The following is an 18,321-nucleotide window of genomic DNA, read 5'->3' as shown; positions in this document are numbered from 1 at the left end:
GCTATTTGGAGAAAAGACTGTAAGGGGCGTTCACTGTGATCTTCTCGGTAATTGTGGTTTGACAGCAGTCATAACAGTAATTGACAAGTCATGATTTCAATGCATGGTTCAAACAGCACTGCAATATTATGGTGGCCAATGTCAATATATTATGAGTAGCAGATTAATGCGATAATATCTTAAGCACATAAAACCTTGTTGTTCTTATTGCAAAGTTTGCCTTGTACCACCGGAGTGCTGAGTAAATGGATTTCTGGATCGAACCCATGTCATGCGTATGGGAGAATATGTAGGGAAACGAATAAATACATAAATGGCAACGTAAAATGAAAACACATTTTTGCCTGGAAACGTTAATGATATGAATTAATTAATTTGTTTGTAATTTCTACCATATGTTCCCCGCGGTTTCCGAAATCCTTTGATCAGTTGAGCCAGGAATGCCTCGCCCGGTCCCCGTCTACTTACAGGGGTGTCCGTACTTTTTCACGATGAATATTTTCAAATTATTTAATTTCGAAATTGTAATTATGGTACTGGTTTGGAGAACCGTTTGATACTGATGCACAACATGCACCCTGTGTTGTCAGTTACAAGCTCCTGGACCATTTAAAATGATTAAATCTGGAGCAAGCACAAATGTGGTGGAAACTGCACTTATTCCACAGATGACTGGGTAATGTGGAAATAATGACTCTGGTGGTAAGATTTAAAGTACTTCCCAGCATTTAATAGCACACCAAATAAGAATGAGTGCATGGGGAACACAAATTGAGAGCTATGTCTCTCTCTCTCTCTCATATATATATATATATATATATACACACACACACACACACATACACACATTCACACAAACAAACATTTTTTGCAAGGTTTACTTATTTATGAATTAATTAATTCTTTTTTTTGGGGGGGGGGCAGGCATTCCGATTTCAGCCCCCAGTTGAATCTTGGATTCCATTTTACGGTTCTCTACACACAATCCTGCCACATTGCTGACTAAGTGTTGCTGATCCAGATGTGTGTGCCAGACAGAAGCTGCAGATTACAGAGCAATTCATCAAAAAAAAAAAAAAAAAAGTAAACAGTTGAAGCAGGAACACCATGGCCATATCTCTTGCTTCACAATGTGATTTAATTGTTTTCTGACATACTTTGTTTTTAAAAAAAATAACATGGAGGGCTGTAGGGTGGACTGTGCTACGTTCCCCGAACACACTACTCAGGAGTTCAGCGGTCCCAAGCATGTAACCGGGAGGAGGGGTTTTGTTGGGTTGTACCCCTCTCATCACGTGAGAATAGCTCCCTGTAAGGCAAGGGATGTATTTATTTATTTATTACGTAAAAATATCAAAATTTTAAAAAATAAAATTATAGGTTTATGTTTATACTTTTTGTGTTATTATTATTATTATTATTAACCTGTTATTATTATATGATTTGAATAAAAACATTTTTATCTAAAATAAATGTATACTTCTTTGGTGGTATTATTATTATTATTATTATTTTGCTGTCAGGTCAGTCTCTGACAATATTCATTTAGCGTATAATATGTTAGTTCAAAAAGCACAGTATAATATTTGGTATCTAATTCACATAAATGGCCTTAATTAATCTAGTAGTAGTATAAGTATAAATGCATAGAATTAATCTTAGAAAGCAGCACTTCAGAGAATCGGATTTCTACAAGAATACAAGAGGACTTTGATGGTTCTTCAGAATAAATTGATATATAAAAAATACATGCTAGCTTCCACTTATGATTTCTTATTATTCTTAGTGTGTTATAAAAAAAATCTAAATAGGCAAAGATCTTGAAACATTAAAAAAAAAACTATTTTCTTCATAAATGGACAGAATGAAAATAAAATTCTAGTTTGTACTGTATGAGTACGATGGCAAAAAAGTTTTTAAAAAAAATTTTAAAGATATATTTTACATGCAAAGTGTTTCATTTAATTCTGTGATTCATTGGGTTCTGAAATAAAAAATTTGAACAGGGTTTTTATGAATGCTGGTCTTGCATATGTATGATATGATTTTTGTGCTTCAGACAAGGGCAGCTGCCCAGCTTCTGTAGTTATGAGTTGCTCTGTATGTTTTGAGTTTTGAGCTGTACTTAAATGTGTTTTTTTTTTACGGAAAACTAACTTTATTTAACCCATGCAGGAAATACAGCACGTTGGAATGCTGTTGACAGGAACTATGTTTTTGGTTTCAGTTTTTGGTTAGCTGAGATACCCACTCCCCCCCCCCCCCCCCACCCATTAAAAACCCCAGCCCTATCACTTTTCAGTGTATTTTATCCCTAGGAATCCTTCATTGTTCAAAACTCCCAGCGCCCCATTTACCTGTCAGGATTTTGTTTTTCTAAAATCTTAAAAGGCTTTTATGAGTCACTTAAAATTCGGGAACAAATCAGACCCGCATGCCTCGCCTGTAAGACAGACGTATATATGAGGGTCTGCTAGGAGACGGGAAAGGAGAAGCATGAGCATAACCATGGAAACCACAAAAGAATGCCCCCGAGGTGTTGCCCTGTTGGCCGGAAAGCCATGTGCTTGTACTAGGAGATCATATACACATCGGGGATCATACAAATACAAACACAAATAATGCATAGGACACACACACACACACACACTCACTCACACACACTCACTCACACTCACACACACACACACACACACACACACACACACACACACACTCACACACACACACACACACACACTCACACATTCACACACACACACACACACTCACACATTCACACACTCACACTCACACTCACACACACACACATATATGCAGTAACTGGCCACTGCATATGTATGAAGCTGACGTGGTGAAGTTGTAAATCGATAGAAAATGGAGGGGCAGTGATGTGGCAGTTCCTGGGCTGAGGACGTGTCTAATTTCGGGATTTTGGCATTTTTTTGTTTTTTTTTTTCCAGGGCAGAACTTCACCCTCCGGCAGCTTGGGATATGTGAGCCGGCCACGCGGCGGGGCGTGGCCTTCTGCGCGGACATGGGGCTGTCCCACCGCGGCTACCCGGCGGGAACGGGGGGCGAGGGGGACGCGGGGAGCGGGGGCGCGATGTCGCCGGACCACGCCGCGCGCCTCTGGGCCCGGGGGGTGAAGTCGGGGCGCAGCTCCTGCCTGTCCAGCCGCTCCAACTCGGCGCTCACGCTGACCGACACGGAGCACGACAACAAGTCCGACAGCGAGGGCGGTGAGTCTTCCTCGCCTTCGTCTCCTGATCCCGCTCGGGATTTCCGTGCCGCGTTTGCGCCGGTTTGTTGGATTTTTTCGTTTTGTTTCGTTTCCCAAAGTACAATCCAGGATTTTTTTATGTAAATTTTTTTTTTTTTTTGTACATCGAAAATGGATTGCACGCTTATTTGAAAAAAAAAATGAAATTCCCGTGTGTCTAAATTGTGCCATTTTAAAAGAATTTGCATCAAGCAAAGACTCTGGATTTTCCTGTGTGGTGGTGTCTTTTGTGGCAGGCTTCCTGATTGGCTGGTTTTTTCAGAGCTGGCAGTGATAGGCTGGAGCTGAGCGTGTGCAGTCGCGTTTTAGGGGATTAATGGGAGTTTCACGGGTTCCTTGTGAAGAAACGAGCCCGTATGAGTCACCTGTTATTCTCTGTGGGGATCCAGAGAATGTTTTGATAGTCTCCCCCTGGGCCAGAGTGTAATCAAAGATTGCTTTGTAAGACTCTTTCAGAGATCTCTCTGAGAAAATTCAGAATGCCTAAATGCTTGAATGAACGCGCACAATGGTAGATTAACAGGGTTCGGTGGTTTGAAGTGCAAATTTGATCATGCCTGAAAGTTAGAAGACTTAGGCTGAAGTGCAGATCTGATCATGCTTGAAACTCAAGAAGATCGGGGTGCACATTTGAAACTGCAAAAAAAAAAAACAGGGAAAAGAAGTCTCTGTACTTCCTTTACTGCTTTCCCGTGAGCAGATGCACGAACATTTCTGCTTTCCCATTCTCTCTGTACTAAGAGTCCTAATTTTCAAATGCGATTTTTGGTTTTCAACTGCGTTCATTGAAAAAGCACTCGCTTGATGGCTGTTCTTTGATTTGTTCACCCCCACTGTAATTCGTGATGTTTTTTTTTCTTCTTTTTTTTCCCCAAGCCAGAATAATGTAGCACTAGGAAAATGGGGCAGTTTTTTGAGGCTTGATTCTAAAATCAGCTCCACTGCTGGGAAATACAATTCTTTCATTGAAATACTTTAGTGCCTGCTCTCGCTGGGTTCACTCCCAGAAATAAAGACATGGTGGAAGTATATTTCTGTTCTATAGGGAACAAATTTCCCAACTGTACCCTGAAAGTGCAGCACAGTTCTATTTTGGCACTAATAAGTACCTTTTACAAGCAAAAAAATGTACAAATGAATCATCTATTCCTGGACTGAGGTACAATTTTATGTACCAATTGGGTACCAGTCCAATGACAAGCATTTGTACCTTTTTAGCCACCCTTTTTCCGAGATATATTTTATATCTTTAGGTCTGTTTTTAACAGGACTGTTTTTAACCTTTTTAAAATAAAAAAAAAACGGTACATGGCTATAAAATTGACTGTTGCCTGTTGCCTGGTTTTCAAACATTTAATACAAACAAATAAATAATACACCCATATTTTAGTAATGAATGATGCAATTTAGTCAAGAAAGACAAAACAAATAAGCAGTTTTTAGATTTTTGTAGTGTAAAAAAAAACAGCTTTTCTCTATAATCATAAACATTTATGAGAGTAAAATTAACTGTAAAATTTCGAATTCTAATTTAACACAATGTTAAAATTAAGCAATCAGATTGATTTATATAAATAAATCAATGCTATGTGTGCGTGGTTATGTGGGTGTGGTGTGTGTGTGTGTATGTGCGTGCCTGTGTGCGCGTGTGCGTATATATGTATTTTCTTTGTTTTCTACTTGCTTCTTGTGGTAGTACATAGCCACCAAAGGAGATTGTAAATTTGATGGATGACTTTTGGTGTGAAGGTTTGAGTGATGCATTGTTTCCAAGGTTGCTGCCATTTAACATGAAGCTGGCCATTGTTTACATGACTGCGCACTTGGCTCTCTACTGTTGGCCATTAACATCAAAGCAGGGGAAGTAATTGCATTTTGAAGCCTGGATAATTTAGCGCAGCCTCTGTTCATTTACCAGATAACTTAATAAGAGAGAAAATAATGACGTAAATCACATGCAGAGTGTTTTTGGCAATTGTTCCTCGGTTTTAAATTTCAGTAATGGAGACAGTAAATTGAGGTCACCCGAGTCCGCTGTGGCTGCTGTGCAGTGGGAAAATCGGAGAGGAGAGAGAGGGAGAGAGAGAGAGAGAGAGAGAGAGGCACAATGGAGGCTAACGTTTACAAGGGATATTTGAGAAGCAGACAGGGGTGCTTTTTACCCACCGCCACTGTCTACCTCTCGGAGAATCTCCAGTCCCTCTCCGTCCACCTGACACAGTCACCGGACACCGTCCGCCCCCCCCCCCCCACCTCCCCCAGGGGGGAAACGAGGGGTCAGAAATCAAAGAGGGGCACTTAAGCCGCACACTTTTCCATTCACCCCCTTGTGTTCTGGGGTATTAAAAAGACGCTCCCAAACGGACGGGGTGACCTGCTGTCGTTAAATCGGCATTAAAACCCGACTGTGTGCCAGCTCTCTCCTTTCAGTCCCATTACCACCACTCCGCTGCAGTATTCCTTCTGATTTTTATTTTATTTATTTATTTATTTATTGCTGTTCTTATTTGTTTATTTATGATTTTTGGAAACAAATAGACAAATAAAAATATTAAATAAAAAAATACATAAATACATAATTAATTAATTAATTAATTAAAATAAATAAATAAGATAAAAATCACTGGAGAAAGTTTTCAAAATGGCGCCGCGTTGGCAGGGGCACTTTCAGCCGTGTTCGCACAGCGTGCTGGACGCCTGCTTCCTGTCGTCTCCGATGTTCTCTGAATCCGCCCCCTGAAAAGAGTGCCACTGTGCGCTGTCCAGCTTCACACTCCCAGCGGGCTCCGCCCTTTGGGGGGGTTGGGGGTGGCATTGGGGGCGGCATTGGGGGCGGTGGGGGTCTGGGGGGCAGCTGTCCATCTGGGCTCTTGTTAGCAAGGACCCCCGCTGTGGCTTTCATCTCATTCTGTCTTCTATTACTTTTAATTATTGAAATATGACGATGCACATGGATGAATTGCGCCTGCTGAGAGACGCCATCTTGGTTGCCGGTGGATACTGTTTTCATGCATGGAGAAACCATAATTTTGCCCTGTGTTTTCATTAATATACATCATAACACCACAGGGTGGATTTATGCACTCAAATTACCAGTAATTCCGCTCTTTCTTTAATGGTTTGTTCTATTTCTGTAACTGTGTCTTAGTTTTGAGGTATTACTGACAGTCCCAAATAAAATCTTTATTTCTTTCCTTTGAGGCAAGACTGAAATAGTTCAAATATAAATTTGATTTTTTTCCATCGCCATTTATTTCCAATTTCTGATTTTTATTTATTTCTTTTTTTTGTGGCATCGGGGCCTGTGACTTTCATTATTAAATAGAGCAGCTAAGAGAGAAATGGTCTATTGCTGAGTTTTTCATCAAGCGCATGTCCATGCTAAAGCCATTACACAGAGTCTCTGAGCGCCACTTACTCTTCAATGATCTCACTATTTTATTTTATTGCTCTTTGGACTGATGCGATCAGACACAGGAGACCACCGGTTTCTAATGAAGCCTTCTGAGCATGCTCTGACTGGCAAGGCAGTGGAATGCTTAGAACACCTTATGGAACAGTTTTCAAAGTGCAGAATTCACTGTGGCGTTGTGCTGAAGGAGGGTGGGCAAAGTGGTTTGAGAAGCATCTTGTGAGGTGTCTTTGCTTGTCAAGTTCTTCCACACTTCTCTCAACAAAACCATTTTTATATAGACCTTGCTGTGTGCCCAGGGGCACTGTCATGCTGAAACAGGAAAGGACCTTCCCCAAACTGATGGGGAAGCACAAACGTGTCTATAATGTGACTGTATGCTGTAGCATTAAGATTTGCCTTCACTGGAACTATGGTGCCCAAACCATGTTGGATAATTAAAATCCATGCTGAAACATTGTCTTACTCTCCTTGCAAATTATGTACGTGTTATTTTAATGTACCTTGGGGTGTTTGGTCCTGAGTAGCCTTTGATGTTGCATTATGCATATTGGGCATGAGTAGTTCTTATTGTATAGAATCCAGGATCATTTGGCATGCTATGCCCAACTACCCCAGTTTGTGTACAGCTGCTGTCTTTGCAGACAGTAAACATCAATGTGCTATGTGGAAAATGTAAAAAAAAAAAAAAATGCTAGTAATAATTTAGTGTAGAGTTTTAGTGTAGATATTCTAGTCTCACTTTTTGGTTTATGGGTGTTGCCCACATTAATGACTGGAGTATCCCCTTTAAATGCCAGTGTTCAGTGTAACTGGATCAGTGTTAATAGCACAATATACAGAATTTATTTCTTTGGCTTGAATTGTGGGCTCTGTGAGAAGTTAAGAAAAAGCATATTGTAAATACCTCAGTTGTTGGAGCAGTTTTATTTTATTTATATATTTTTTTACTTTTCTGTGTGGAAGAGGGTTGAGCAGAGAGTGCAATGTATTGTATGACCCTTTCAGAAAAGAATAATATTTTACAGTACATACGTTAAATGGGCTTTGCATATTCAATGGCTCCTCACTAGTAGTGTTGGACTGCATGATTCACTGAACACTGAACCCAAACTTAATGAAAAGTGTCCGTTAAAACCTCGATATTCTCATCTGTCTTTATGGCAAGCCAACCTTGAAGCAGACAGGATTATTACTGTAGTTACAGCACTTATTTTTCTTCTTCTTCTTCTTCTTCTTCTAAACCATTCTAATTAAATTGTCATTAGCAATGTATTCAACCTGTGTAATGGGCGTAGACGATACCTTCCTTGGCTGATCTCGCATTTACACGTTTACATTTGACGCCGTTTCGAAACACGACGCAAAAAACAGCGTGTTTTATTTTTTTTTCGTCGTGTCCCGAGATGTCGCTATCCCGTTATTCGATCGTCTCCGAGGGGCCATGTCGCAGCTCGGCGTTCAGTCTCCATATAAACAGATGATCTCATTCGCATTCCAAACAAGCAGCCGTCGCCCCTAATGGAATCACATATTCATAAGACCGGCGGTCGAGTCGACGCCGGGTTTTCCGCGCGTGCCGCGGTGGCTCTTAACGCGATCCGCTGTTCGGAAAGTGCTCTCCTATCAGCCAGATATCAAAATGTCACCTCCTCATGAAAATGCTGATTTTTTTTTTTTTTCAAGTCTGGGAAAAATGGAAACACTTGCTTTGTCACAAACAAGCTGAGAACTTTTCTTTTTCTCTAGATTTGGGCTTTAATGCAGTGCAGCTATAATGGATGACTAACTACCAGAAAATGGGGAGGGGGGGTGCTGGGGCGGGGGGGGAGGGGGGGGGGGGGGTTAGGGGACATGGGATTAGCATGGCTCAGGACATGAAACATGATATTTCACCCTCACCACAGAACCCTTTTAGGAATTGTTGTGGTCGTCTTCCTGACACTTTAGTTGGAGCCCAGCTACACTGGGACCTGATTGCTATAAGGCACAGTTCACCGTTTGCACAAAACACCTTCATTTCTCCCTTAGAAGTACCCTGTAAGTATCCCTTAAAGTTAAGTGAGTTGCACAGAAAAGCACTTAAGTGTTATTTAAGGGTTACTTGCCTTAAATGTTAAATTTTACTTAAGTAATCCCTTAAAATCCATTGCGTTGCACCACACGCCTTATTTGCCATTGGATTTTTTTAAGGCAAAAAAATAATTTGCATGTCTTCCTAGAAAAGATGGCTCTGATTAGTCTGAAAAATCTCCATAGTAACGTTACTATCAGGTGTCCTCCGGCCTAATTATTAGCCTGTTTTGTTGTTGTCAGTTGTGGCCTGCGTTCACACTGGAGATAGCTGGCTGAGGTTCGTTTGAGTTCAAGTTAAGTACGTCAGTTCTTCACCGGCACAGCTAGGTGTTTTAAGAAAGTTTGCTGGAGTTGGTTGAGGATGCTTCCGTCCCTCTCTGTCTTCGGTGTAGCGACGGCTTTGTTCGGCTGGAAATGCTGTCTGACCCCTCTGCCGAACGACTACAATAGCAGAGAGCCGAGCCGCAGACCCTCTTCCGGCGTCTTCACCTGCTGGGAATCTTCTGGAATCTCAGCTCGTCTTCCTTTCACGCCTCACTGGTCTCGCGGAGCACAGATTGGGGTCAGGAAGTAACACAAAGTCATTAAATAAAAAAAAGGCGGGAAAAGTTTATTTTCCAGCAGCCCTGTAGCTTGCTCACTCTCCTTGATGTGCTGTCTTCACCGTAGTCCATGGCTGTTGTTTGTGTTGCAGCCAATACTGTTATATAAAAAATGACAAATGTGATATTTAGTTCTGCTTTTTTAACGTTATTCTTGACTTTCTACAAAATCGGTTTATTCTAACGCGTTGAACGCGAGGTAGCTTCGTGCGACGTTCAGCCATAGAATACAGCTGCTTGCAGCGAAGCGGCAGAAGGGTTGGCTGATCTGAGTTGGCGGATTGTAAACTCTGGCCGGCTGCGGGTTCAGATGAGGTGTGATAAAGCGAGGAGGCTGCGCAAGCTGTTCTTCAGCCGCGCAAAAGTGCGAAAGGCAGATGTGCTCTCATCGGGGGTTTTGGGGTGGGGGGGGTGGGGGTGAGGGTACGCTCGTATGTACTGGAAAGGCGTCAGCTGGTCATGCCCGGTGACGGTTTGATGTATCGTTTGGTTTTGAAGAAGAAGAAGAAGAAAAAATAATAAAAAAACACACACACACACACACACACACACACACACTCAGGGTGATGATCGTGTGGAACACTCGCTGAAGGGAAGTGCCAGGACTGGCCTGGAATGAAAGTGCAAACCTTTGATTCCGCGCCAGTGAAATGATTATACATATTTTTTTGGTGGGATTTGAAAAGCCCCATTTTGAAGGTCTCTAAGAGGCGTTCTTTGATTCTGAAGCCCACGTTGTCTGAGGTGGATCAGGAGTGCACTGGGCGTGCTCAGAAGGACAAGGAGAAGCGACGAAATGGCCTGCGATGTCAAATAGCATTTTTTTTAACAACCCCTTACTTTGAGAACCAAGCTGGGACAGTCAATTAGAGTTCAGAAAAGAAATTAGGAATGTTCCCCTTATCCAGTATTCATTAAAAATATGTGAATTGCTACTTGCAAGCACCAGATACTGTGCTGCTATTAGATGCACTGCATGTACGTAACTAAAAGAATTCTGTTCACTGACGAACATGGCACACCATCTGCCAAATTTCCGTCTCGATTGAGATCACTTTTTTCAATAGAAGTTAGACAAATAATCTTTGAAATCATGAAGCTTACCAACATTTCCATTTCCCATTTTTTTTTTCTTCCATAGTTTGAAGAACGGGAACATATGCCCTCTGTGGCGTGTTGGAAGAAAAATTCTGGAAATGTTACAATCCTCTGTTTATCTGTGCCAGGAAGTCATGGGAGCGATGCACCCTTTTTATCTACGCCCTCTGGATGGACGCTTATCATTTTCAGCGGAAAGCTGAACGAGGAGATATGCGTTTGATGTATTATCATTATTTTTCATCCACTTAGCCCTGTTTTCATGGTTCAGCGCTCAGTTTGTTCTGTAATTTTATGGCCGACTATATTAGTGAACAGTACAAATGTGCCTAACAGGAGTGCAGAGGTGCGTTGGTGGTCAGAACATTTGCCTATTAATGTGGTGTCTCCTATATCTGACTATATAGAAACAGGGTACCATGGGAAAAAAGTCCTCCTCCTCCTCCTTCTTCTTCTTCTTCTTCTTCTTCTTCTTCTTCTCCTTCTCCTCCTCCTCCTCCCATTCATTCTGCTTGTATTGAGTATTTATTGTGGTCTAGACACTCAGGAGTGAGCAACACACGTTGTTTAAATCAAGTGTACGGCCAGAATAGTCAATTGCCGGACCTTGCAGAAAGCCCCTTTGGTTCAACAGGCTGATTAATTGCTTAACTGTATTAATTAGCGACTAATCAAATGATCGTGAAGCTGCTTGAACTCGTGCCCAAAATCTTGTGAGGAAGTGGATTGAAGCTTTTCCAGGCAGCAAAGTTTCTTGAGGGCTCATACCAACCCTTCTTAAAGAATCATTTCTAACACTTTGCTTGCGTCCCAGCTATGCGACAGCTGCAACATTTTGCTCTTTACAATAATTGATCGTTTAATGGGGAAGTGTGCTCTGCAATACCTCATGAGCAGGAAACAGAGCATGTGTTGTGATTGGACAATTATATACCAATCAGTGGTCGTTAGAGGAATTACAGCGATTTAGATATGATTGGACTAAGGGGAGGATTGAGCACAAAGCCTATTTATTTGTTGCTGCACTTGTCGTGCAGTAAGTTCGCAAGAGTATGGTGCAGCCGTATATTTGTATCGTACAGTTACCGTATTTTCCTTGTAAAATGAATGTTGAATCTTTATAAAAGTACACTAATGTAGATTGAAGGATGCTGTGGAGAAATAGTGGGATTTTGGACACCACACCCTGTATTTTCTTGACTTTTTAAAGCTTCTGGCCACAGGTTATAAAACTGTAGTCCACAACAACCCCCCCCCCCCCCACCGCCCCTCCCACCCACACAGTGATCCTTCAGTGAAGTTACAACTTTATGAAAATCGCTATTGCAAGACATTTATTCAGAAGAACATGTGTATTTGTCCCATTGATAAGTGAAAGGAAGGGGTTGCTTAATATGTGTTTCAGTGTTTGCTGAAATGTAAATGTGTTTTGGCTCCACTGAGATGTGCATAAGTGTGTGAGAGGTGTGAAAACGAAGGCATTTGAGAAGCACTGTTCTGACCCACTCTATTAGATCCATGGTTGCTCTTATACGATGCAATTTGTTAATGGAGTATTTGATTAACCATTGTAAAGTGCATTTACCGGTCTGTTCCCAAGATGTGCACTTAAACTTTTTTTTTTGTAACCTATGCTTCTTTCTCCTGAACAAAGGACACCATATGCTTATGTAATTATCATTTTATTAGGTCTGATCTAATTACAAGATATAAACTCTGCCCTGAGTTAATTTATGAAAATATTGGCTTACTTTCTTTGTTGATTCAATTTAGAAAACCTGCTATAATTATACATGTATATCTCATGCAGTAGTATTTTTGCAGTTAATAAATGCATTATTCATTGGTGCATTTTACTGGAACGCAATAACAATTTTATTTAATAACTTTTGAAGTCATAATTAAATCTTTCTTACGTTCACTACTCATAAGGATGCGGAGCAGAGCTTCTGAAGACTTTTTATTTGTATATTTTTGTCTTCACGTTTCAAAAAGACTCTGCTAGTCGAGGAAGAAGCCTCCTGAAGAAAGTGAAAACGTGTAACAGGCCGCTACACGCGTGTCGAGCTGCACCTGAAGGACACCTGGCACATGCCCTGCTTTCAGATCAAACAAAGTTAGAACTTTACACGTGCGAAAACGGCGCAGTGCATGTGGAACTCATATTCACTTTCGAGAAAAACAACCTCGGCTCAGTGAAGGATGAGGATGCATCTGTGTTGATCTGCGGTTGATTTGCTTTTTCTGGGGCTGGCACCCTTGACACCCTTGAATTTGCAGAAAAGGGTAATTGAACCCTTTACCAGGAGATTTTTTGGCTAGAATATCTGAATTCTTTGCCAAGGAGGCTCGAGCGTGGTCGGAGAGGACATACCAGCATGATGGTGAACCGAGAAAGTTCTGCTGGAAAATGCAGGCAAAAATCAGTGTGTTAGGGCTGGACCTACATCGGACTGAACATTCCCCGTTTGAAAATGTGTGGTGTGAATTCAGGCCAGCCGTTCCCAAGTGACTGCTGGATTGGAATACTGGCATGAAAAATAGCATTTTGTTTCAGTTAGTTCACATTTTTATCAATGTGGTGGAGCGTATGGAAAAGCGGCAATTTCATACACAGGACACATGCATACACACGCATGTACGCACACACAGACACACACGCACGCATACATTTTTACATCAGAAAATGGTAAAATAAGCCTTTAAATAAAAGGGGTTGTAGAAGCACTTGACAGTGGTTTAAAGCAGTATTTTGCTCTTGATTAAAATGGAAATGGATATCATAACACATCAAGCCCTGGCTTGTAATTATTGATTTGTTCCGGCATATAGTAGAAAACCATAGGCTCGAAAAAATGGTGGTCTAATTACTGTGGGTCATGTCCGTGAGGGATGTTCAATTGACTTGTGATTTATCGCATTACCAATGCAGCCATCAGCACTTTGCGGATAAATTTAGATTCAAGCACAGTGTATGAAATTTTATACCCCGTACCGTATTAATTTCTGTAAATTATCGTTCTGGTCTTTCAGGTGGCTAGCTGCATGTGCATTCTGTGCAGCTGAATGTCAAACTATTCCAAGTTTCAAGCCTTTAAGGTGCGAGATCACAAATATGTGATGATCAGAATGTTCTTAACTGAACATTCTGATGATGACGTCACAATCACTGCTGGTGACTAAAAGCAGTGGAGTTCTAGAACACTGGCTTAGAATTTTGAAAAAAGAAAAAAAAAAAACATTCCAAAACCCTGCTCTTCACAGGGTTAATGGAGTGCCTATCTTCCCATCTGGGGACAGGGAAATTGCTGTATTCTTCTGCTGTATTCTTTTCTTAGAGTACTGTTAAATTTTAAACGCGTGTCCCCTCTTGTGGAAACACAACCGTGCCATGTAATTTCCACGATGGGTATTTAGTTTTCATATTTCATATTTCGTTTTGAGTTCTGAAATTGATAGGGTGGCCAAAGTGGTGCATTTGTCTGGCTTTCTCGAAGCCTGATACTTGACTGAGGTGAGACTAAAGATGTGCGATTCTGGGAACAAAGGCAAGCAATAAGAGGGTCAATGGCGGGCACCGGGGAATAAAATTATAAAAAGAAAGGGGAAAAAATTAGACTTTCACCCCAGCGGTATTGATCCCACCTCCCGCCCCTTCTTGGAGGAGAAGCACTTGTGTGTCAACCCACGGCCAGGCTGCAGTAGAGGTCACCTGGGTAAATTTGTTAGGTTGTCTTTTTAGCGGGTTTGAGGTCAGCAGCCATTCATCTCGTTACCTTCTCGCTATCCTTTTAGCGGCCTCAATTGCAGGATTAAATATTGAACAGCGGTAGATCATTCAATAGCGGGGGTTTCCATGAGGCATTAGGAGAGTCTGCGTGCGCGGGGACGAATCGCCGGGCTCACGGAAGGCGCCGGGGGTGCCCGATGATGATCTATTCTACAGGATTAATCCGCCTGCGACTAGATCAGCCTTTTTCTGGCTTTAAAAAAAAAAAAAAAAAAGAAGAAGAAGAATCTCGCTGATTCATCTCGGATGTGACTTTGCTTCCAGCCATTCCGTGCCGAAATGTCAGGAGACGTTCCCGCCGCCGTTTAATTTAAATTGGTACTTTATGAAACAAAGGCCAGGCTAGATACTAACACTGACACCGTTTACATTCGATGTGTAAAGAGCGAGAGCTTGCTTTACTGGTTTGCATTCGGTGTCCGAGGCACATGCCCAGCGTGTGAATGGAAATGTAATTATGAACATTTTTGATGACGCTGTGGCTTATCGCCTTTGTTAAAGCATTTCAGGTCCGAATCATTCTGTACGTTAATGGTTGTAGTAGCCGAACTCGCGATTAACAGAATTATTATTAATGAGAAACATTATGCCATCAATTTCTGGCAATTTTAGAATGTGGTAGAATACTAATGGGGGAATTATGCAGCGATCGTGAAGGTTGGTTATTAACACATGACATTTCTGAGAAGCGCTAGTTCACGTAGGCAGTTCGACACGACAACAGATGCCTTTGATAATCTGAATTATTTTAACAGGAACAAATTAGCATTTAGAAAATTCAGGTTCCGGCAATAAAAGCTGTACAACAGACTCCTAAGGTCATACAACGGGAGTTACAGACAGACAAGAAATGTGTTTTTGAACTATGCTTTCCCTTAAACTAATTTCGCTGCTGAGTGCTGACTATCATGTTCATAGAGTTGCTCCTAATTTCTTTTTTTTTTGATGATATGTTTCATGCCAGCCGTCACCTTTAACATGCAGGACTGCGAGGGGGAGAGAAAAAGGGCGGAAGGTGCAAGGTGATGCTTGAGGAGGTTTTTTTTTTTGTTTGTTTGTGTTTTTTTTGTAGACATGTGGGGAGGGGGGGGGGTTATTTCAACACCTCTCTGCCTTGAAGAACTGGGATTTTTAGGATGTGGGACAAACGCCACGGAGCAGATACAGGAAGCCTGGACTGTAGCGCCCTCCAATCCCCGTCCAGAGAAGGGCCCGGAACGTTCCGCGGTCCGCTTCAGCTTCCCCGCGACGGCGACGGTGGCGGCGGGTTTGACAGATTGCGTCTCCGGGACGCCGGCTCGCGAGTGGCGACGGTGGCGACGGCGGGGGTCTGGCAGCAGGGGGGGGGAACAGAAGGTGCAGAGGTGGACTCCGAGACCATGTGACTAACACTAACACCTCCCCTCTCTGGATGCCATCGCGGGAAAAAAAAAAAAACCTGAGCGGAGCACGTGCGCTGGGACGAGAACCCGTTTCCCTCCCGGTCTTTGCTTCCTGTGCAGGACAGGGACGCTGAGCCGTAGGCCGTCCAATCGCCTATCCCTCTTTTTCGACGGCTTTTCCGTCGAGTGAAGGTGTCTCGGGCGACGGTGTAGTATAACGGGTAAGGAACTGGTCTCGTAACCTAAAGGTCGCCGGTTCGATTCCCCGGTAGGGCACTGCTGTTGTACCCCTGAGCAAGATAACTTAACCTAATTGCTTCAGTGTATGTCCGGCCGTGTAAATGGATGCAATGTCAATGCTGTGTAGAATGCTGTGTAAGTCACTCTGGATAAGAGCGTCTGCTGAATGCCTGTAATGTAATGTAATGTCTCCACCAGCCTGCAATAGGCTCGATTGGGACACAGTTTAGGTTGTTTAAAGTGTTTCTCCAGCACCGGCTTTGTTCTTCTGAAGAAGAGCTGGCCGTGCTCTTGTTAGAGTCAACCGTTGTGCAAAATTCATATCAGAGCTGTGTGATCAGGTAATCTCCATAAAAAATACATTTCCAGGGTGGTTTGAAGTACGCTTTCGTAAGATAATCACAGCGCTAGTTTCACGAGAAGGACTATTTCCGGAGTTCAGCCGACAGCTTTTTCCAGCAAGACTTTGGAGAGCAGAGATTAGGGATTAAGTTGGTTCTCAGTGTTGTTTAAATTTTACACAGAAATTCTGAATTATTTAGTCACTTCTACTGCAATTCAAGAAGTGGCACTCAAGGCAAAGACAGTGAAAATGAAAGACTAGATTTTGTGTTTACATTGAACGATGAGAGTAGTTTTAACCTTGATAGAGAAATGTGTGGCTAGATGTATATTATGGTTTTTGGTCCGCTATAGGATGTCCTTATATCTTTCACAAAGTGAAATAAGGATTAAGGATGGCCTGCTTGTATGACCAGTACATATCCACTATCTATGAAAAGAATACCTCTGTGGCAGTACAGAGCATTTCGAAAGATCAGAACGAATATTTGCTACAGTGGAGTATTTAAGAAAGCAAACCCTTCATTTGTCCAGTCAACCTCCGTTAATTCAGTAGAGAGCCGTGCACAGAGAAGGCTAGTGCACTGAGCAGGCTAGCACACAGAGCAGGCTAGCACAGTGAGCTGGCTAGCGCAGTGAGCAGGATAGTGTGTGTTCTACTAGGCCACTGTCACTCTTCAGTGATTTAGTGGCAAGTCCATTCTATTGGCGGATTACACTTGGTGCACCGCTGACATGGGCAAACTGCACCCTCGGATTAAGAGCATCCCACGCCACCCTATGGCTAATTGGGCATCACCTACGGCCAAGTCGGCCAAGACTGGCACCATCAGGATTTGATTACAGAGTGAGGAGGCACATGATTACACCGAGTACTAGTGCTTTAGCCAACACAGAGACCTGGGGAGCCCCCAGCATTTTTATTATTTTTATTTTATTTTTTTCTGGACCTCTGCTGGAATTCCTGAGGTAGATCAAGGTCTTTGATGTGGTGTTTTTACTTGCTCTTTTCCGAAAACAGAAACTTGGCATTTGCACTTCTGTCTGTGTCCAATCAAGGCAGAGAGATTTTAAAGAGCCGCAGAATCTCTGATAAGTGGTTACATTTGCAGCCACCAGTGATTGATTTCTTTCTATGGACGCAGCGTGGGGAAGAGGTATAAAACTCAGAACTATTCTGTACATACTGTTTCACCACATACATTCTTGCTTTGTGATGGCTGCTTTATGGATGGAAACATTACAATTGTGTTCAGAGTACGAAGAAGAATAAGAAGAAGAAGAAAACTATGATGACAGAGAAAAAAGGACTCAGTTATTAAGCTTTGCGCTTTATGTAATTCACTATGATGGAGAGTGCAAGTGCAATAGAATTAGAAAGAGCGAGAGAGATTTTCAGTGACTGCTGAAACATTATAATATATAGACATGCCAAGAACATTATTATGAGAGCTACTGTAACTGCATCAGGAACCAAAGTCTCTGTAGAAAGGATTTCTGGATTTCCAATATTCTGAACGCTGAATGTGAAATGTACTGTTGGAAGTTGTCTTGTTTTAATATTTTGGAAAGTTACAATACACCCCCCTCCCCCCCCCCCCGGCCATTTTATTCCAGGAACTGAATGCAGACATAGACACCGACCTCATAGGCTTTCAACCACATGTATCTGGCAGACATACAGCTGCAGAAAAAGGAACTATAATCAAATTCCTGTGTGTTATGTGTCTCAACCCTCTGCATATTGTACAATAACCTACACACAGCGTGTAGCGCAAATAGTGTGCAGGAAACAGCACGTGGAATCAATAATAAGACTTTATCCTGCACTCTGCAGATGATAACGTTTTGGGGGGGGGGGGGGGGGTGGATTTAAGGTGTAGAGGTTGCCACAATTCACAAGGCAATTACTGCGGCAATGCCAATTATAAGTGTTAGAGCGCGCGGAATGTGATTAGGCGCATTTTGTGCCATTCCTCATTTTAATGATCCAAAAACGGAAGCTGACTGGTGGAGCACCTGAGGCTGCGAAGCTGCAGCAGTTAGCGGGTTTGGCGGGTTTCGTGTTTGTGTGCATGTCTGTTTAACACTGCATG

The 18,321-nt window shown here is 42.2% G+C and overlaps 1 protein-coding gene across 12 annotated transcripts in view; it reads left to right on the top strand.

Annotated features, from left to right (window-relative positions):
- Positions 1–18,321, top strand: part of si:dkey-237h12.3 (teneurin-3) — a 335,946-nt gene that overhangs the window by 179,679 nt on the left and 137,946 nt on the right. For all 12 annotated transcript variants that reach the window (XM_064345147.1, XM_064345148.1, XM_064345156.1 and 9 more), the window contains one exon: positions 2,964–3,242. In XM_064345147.1, coding sequence (XP_064201217.1) covers positions 2,964–3,242 — 279 coding nt within the window. The remainder of the gene's footprint in view (positions 1–2,963; positions 3,243–18,321) is intronic.

The sequence above is a fragment of the Anguilla rostrata genome, chromosome 7 (genome assembly GCF_018555375.3).
Source record: "Anguilla rostrata isolate EN2019 chromosome 7, ASM1855537v3, whole genome shotgun sequence".
Taxonomy (NCBI): domain Eukaryota; kingdom Metazoa; phylum Chordata; class Actinopteri; order Anguilliformes; family Anguillidae; genus Anguilla; species Anguilla rostrata.
The sequence above is the reverse complement of the archived record's forward strand: the minus strand, read 5'-3'. Positions and strand labels throughout refer to the sequence as shown.